Source organism: Humulus lupulus, chromosome 5 (assembly GCF_963169125.1).
Source record: "Humulus lupulus chromosome 5, drHumLupu1.1, whole genome shotgun sequence".
Taxonomy (NCBI): domain Eukaryota; kingdom Viridiplantae; phylum Streptophyta; class Magnoliopsida; order Rosales; family Cannabaceae; genus Humulus; species Humulus lupulus.
In genome coordinates this window covers 206,508,801-206,514,020 of record NC_084797.1, presented here as the reverse complement: position 1 = coordinate 206,514,020, position 5,220 = coordinate 206,508,801, and the positions used below count along the sequence as shown (strand labels likewise).

The 5,220-nt window shown below is 28.3% G+C and overlaps 1 protein-coding gene across 1 annotated transcript; it reads left to right on the top strand.

The window, feature by feature from the left end:
* Positions 1–680: 680 nt before the first annotated feature.
* LOC133778082 (uncharacterized) lies at positions 681–2,199 on the top strand. Its single transcript, XM_062217905.1, has 2 exons — positions 681–1,261; positions 1,375–2,199. Exons 1-2 carry the CDS (start codon positions 770–772, stop codon positions 2,059–2,061), a joined length of 1,179 nt encoding a protein of 392 aa, XP_062073889.1. The 5' UTR covers positions 681–769; the 3' UTR covers positions 2,062–2,199.
* The last annotated feature ends 3,021 nt before the right edge of the window (positions 2,200–5,220 follow it).

Below are 5,220 nucleotides of genomic sequence, written 5' to 3'. Positions count from 1 at the left end.
TTGTATACCCTTCCTGGCCGAGCCACTCTTTCACACTCAAGTCCACCTCTTTTGGGTCTATTACTATTGGGCTTTTGATTTGGGCTTTGCTATCGTATCTCTCATTATATCCAAGTCTCAACATCATAGCCTCCACAAGATATCACTCAACCCTATCGTTAACTTTGAACATGTATCGAATATAAGAGCCAAATTTAAACTCATTGATGAACCTATTTTTACAATATAATTAATATTTTTGTCTTTACTTGCATGACAAGAATTATTCGAGACTTAAATATGCATGTGCCGGCATGGCACAATAGGTAACATTATTATTGGTGTGGCATAATACCGGACACATAAAAGAGGCAGGGATTTGAGTCTTACAAATATAATAATATGCTAATAGTTTGTGGCAGCAAACTTCATCCACCAATATTTCTAAAATATATATAATATTTAATTCCGATTATTAAACAATTTCAAATTAATTGTCACATGCATTTGCGATGTGTGTGTGTGAGTTTCTCTAACAATAATTTAGAATAAAATAGTTTATAATAAGTTAGGCTTATTTAATATCTTCCCAACCAATTTATACTAGTTGAAATTTAATTATATTGAGACCCGTAAATAACAAATAATAGAAGAAAAAAAAAATATGTTACTAAATCTCTACGTAAAAAGGTTAAAAATAATCGATAAATAGTTCTGTTTCTCCATACAGTACTACTCGAAACCAACTAGCAAATTTATATAATCGGTCTGGTTCTGAAATCTAGCCAGAATGGGAAACGTGGGTCCTAACCCTAGTGGTTTACAGATCGAAGCTCTGCTGAGCGTATCGCCGTCGAAGTTCACAGAGCCACGGATGGTCCGGCGTGTGTCGTCGTCGTCCTCAGCCACCGAACTCGATCCTTTGAGAGGCTGCCTTAACCTACTGCTTTACTACAACCAGGCGTGTGAAGATGACTCTGGCTGGCTTCACGCCGGGTGGATCAAGGAGTCGCTCGGAAGAGCATTGTTGGACCAACCTTTGTTCTGTGGACGCCTTAGGCTCCTCCAGAGTACTACTACTCCTACGGATCATCACGATTATGAGAAACGACTTGAAATTGTGTCAAACGACGGTGGCATCAGGCTTATTGAGGCCAGAATGCCCTTGACTTTGTCCCAGTTTCTTGACTCCAAGACTAAGGAAGAAGCAGAAACTGAGCTCGTGTTTTGGAAAGATATTGATAGAGAATATGCTAATTTCTGTCCTTTATTCTATCTTCAAGTGGGTTTTGTTTCATGATAATTTTTTTTTTTAAAAAAAATATTACTATATATGTTATTTTTTTTTAGAAAAAAAAAACAATTTCATGTAATCTTTTGTTTATTTTTGTTCAGGTGACTAATTTTGAGTGTGGAGGATACTCTTTTGGAATAAGCTGTAGCCTTCTTCTGGCAGATCTTTTGTTCAAGGAAAACTTCCTCAAGAGATGGGCAGAAATTCACAACAATATGATTTGTTCCTCAAACGACGTCGCATCTGATAAGTCACCTATATTTTACCTCCCTGCTTTTAAACGAGATGGATCAGGATCTAGTTCAGTCCCCAACGTTTTTTCTACTAATAGTCCAAGTAAAAAAAGTGGTCAAACTATGATCTTCAATGTTAAAAATAGTGACAGCGAACCACCAGATAATTATTATTATAGTTCTCTTGCGTTGCTTTGTGTTGAGAAAGCAGAGAGCAAGAATTGTGAGACTAATAATAATAATAATAATAACCAAATGGATTTGGATTACTTCTCCTTGTTCGTGACTGAACCTGAGAATAATATTAAGGTGGAAAAGTGCTCTAAATTTGGAATTGTTAAGCCTAAGCCATTGAGCCTTGAGAGTAAAAATAAAATCACTTGCTCGAGTTGGGATGAAATTGAAGCCCATAAGGTTGAATTTCGTCAAGGGAATCCTCCTCGTCATGTTTCGAATTGGATTGGTTCGGTTTCAGGTCAAATTGTCATAGCTGCGCCATTCTCAGAAAATGGTATTTCTGAAACTAAGATTATTGTCACAATTCCTTATTATTAGAGGCAAATTTATGTAGTAAAGTGATGCATCACTTGCAATGGGTCATCCTTAGCAATTGATGAATTATTGCAAGTACGTATTTTCAACTGTTATTCCATGGATATTATATTTGAAATAATGTATGATTTTGTATTTGTATATTTTTTTTTTAAAAAAGGTATATATATTAAATTCTTTCAAGAATATAAGTACTCAATAGTCACCACCTACCCTTGACTGCTTGATTGTTTGTAATAAATGAATTTTTATTTATTTAGCAAAATAATACACAATTTTATAAACAAATTATTATTTATAAAGAATTTTATTTTATTTCATTGAAAATCAAAATATGTATTAATTATATTAGATGACTATTAATCTTTCTATTTATGCAACTATTATTTAATTAACTAAAAAATATACCCGCAGTTCACGTAGTTTTTTGTAATGATTAAAAAATATATTTTTTAAATATTTTTGGGAGATTATGTGTAAGAGATTTATTTTCACCCTACTCGTGCAACATGCTCCTTATATAGATACGTAAGGGCATCTTGACCATAATTTTTTTTCATGATAATGTTCATTATATAGCGAGCATCATGTAGGTTTTCGAAAAAATTTGAATCATTAAAGTGCTAAAAATAAAATTCAAATTACTTGTTGTACGTATGCTTTTATTTAATATCATTATTATTGTATATGCTTTGTGTTGTTTTTTTGTTTATTATACAAATTTTTTAATATTTTTATATTTTTAGGGTAGAAAATTTATAAATCATGACATTTTATATATGGAAGAGAGGTATTGTCGTTATTGATGATTTTATATCTTTTTTAAATTATTTAATAATCATAAATAAAATAAAATAAAAAAATGTAGAAAAATTAGAAATAGATTAGAGATTTTGACTTGAATTCTCATTTTATTTTAAAAAAAAAAACGTGTGACATTTTCCAATTTTGACATTGTTACACTTGAGTAGCTTAATTCTATAAAAACAAGTTTTAAGGGTTTTTTGCTTCCTATTATTAAGTTCTTTTATGCATAGAGATTGTTTACTTCATTTAGATTTGATGAATTGAATTTCTGGACATGATTATTGTTTACCTTGTATGGTAACTTCTTAAATGTGTGAATATGTTATTGATCAGTGGCATTATTCATACTTATTAGTTTTAGAAGTTGGCAGGTGTGATAAGTTATTATATACTATTGCTACTGAAAGATATTACAATACATATACATATATTAAATTTTCTATATAACAACATATTTTGATGGGATGGTAAATTTAGATTTTTTCCATTCTATTTACTCATATCTCTTTTGAAAAAAGAAAAAGATTATTAAGAAAGATCATAGGCTTTTGTATCATAATTATAAGATTCAATTCAAATTGTACCAAAACTTCACATATAATAATAATAATAATAATATACATCGAGAATAATATTTAATTAAATTAAAAAATAATTATTTATATTCATATACAAAAATATAATTTTTTATAAAATATCTTTAATATTAAAAAAAACGTCTACAAAAATAGATATTAACATATTATTATAAATAAAAAAAATAATATCTTATTTAAATTTAAAATAATAATAGTATATTAATTAACCACAAATAAGCAGATCAAAAAATAAGATGGTTATATCAATTTTATTATTATTTCTATTATTTTTTATTCATTTTAAATGATAATAGTAATTAAATAAAATATAAATATATTAGAACTGGCAATAGCTTCCACATGATTGGAGATAGTGGAAAATCTTTCGATTAATGATACTACATAATCTATTTGAAGATTTATCGATTAACTTATACTTACTAATTTGTTAATACTTTGACGTCTTATTTTTCCCAATTACCTCCAACAATTTCAATATCACTCACACAACATAAACATCCGATAACATCTAAAACATGATAGAAAAATAAGATGAAGATGTTAAAATATCATGATCAATAATTTAAAATAAAAACTTTAAAGATTAACAAACATTATTAATTGAATAAATACCCAAACTTTAAAGATTAACAAAGATTAATAATTAAATAAATTTATGAGAGGATTGTGTTATCATTGTAAATCAATCAAATTTTGAGATATGAATTGAAATTCATTGAAAATTGAAATTGAAAGAATTTAGAGAGAAGAATATAATAAAAAATTAGAGTACAGGAAAATATGAGATTAATAGAGAATGTTTAGAATATATATATAGATTTACAAAGAGATATTTATCTATATTTAAATAATTATATCTTATAAATATCTCATTTAGATTTAAAAAATTACATTTATTATTATAATCTATAAAATTGTAAAATCATTTATTGGCATATTTGACAATATTGACAAAATTAATTAAAAGAGTATTTTCGAAATGGGTAGTTTCCTGTTTGGTAATATTGAGTGGTAAATTTCGAAAATGGGTAGTTTCCTGTTTTGTTGAAATATGTCTTTCTTTAATCAGATTATTATATATTTGTTAATAAAATAAATATATAATTTCCTATAAAAGAATATTTTTTTCTTAAAATGGAAATTATTGGTATTTATTTTACTTTTTGATCTGATTTATTTTGTCCAGAAATCGTGTACAGCTTGCAGAGATAAAGTATATATAGTTTCCTTATTTATTTAGGGAAACTGGTTTAAAAACTGTCCAGGTTCAATGAATCTGTTTGAACGGATTGCCAGTCTGTTTGAACAGATTCTGACTTTCCTGTTTTGAAAGATTTTCTATTTATTGGCTGATTGGTTTCTGATTTGTTTTCCATGACCTAAAGGGATTCTAAAGAGTATATAATCATCCTTAGGTCGTTGGTTTTTTATCATCTCTCTTGGTGTATTATTTTCAAAATATTTTTCAAGTTTTAGAGAGACTTTTTATTATGTGAAGAACTTGAGTCCAGCAAGTTCTTAGTGGTTTATTACAGTGTACTTCTGTATTGTTTTCTTTATGTTAATTGTGCAGGTTGAACACACTTGGACATTGTTCATCAAGCTTCGGGAGAAGTCTTGTTCGTGAGTCACTTTTCGGGAGGAAAAGTGCAAGTGTTATGATTTGAAGGGAGTTCAAGATCTTAGCACTTCAGAAATTTGATTAGGAGTTTAGATTACAACAGTTGCGACAAATTCAAAAGGGAGTCTTTATTTA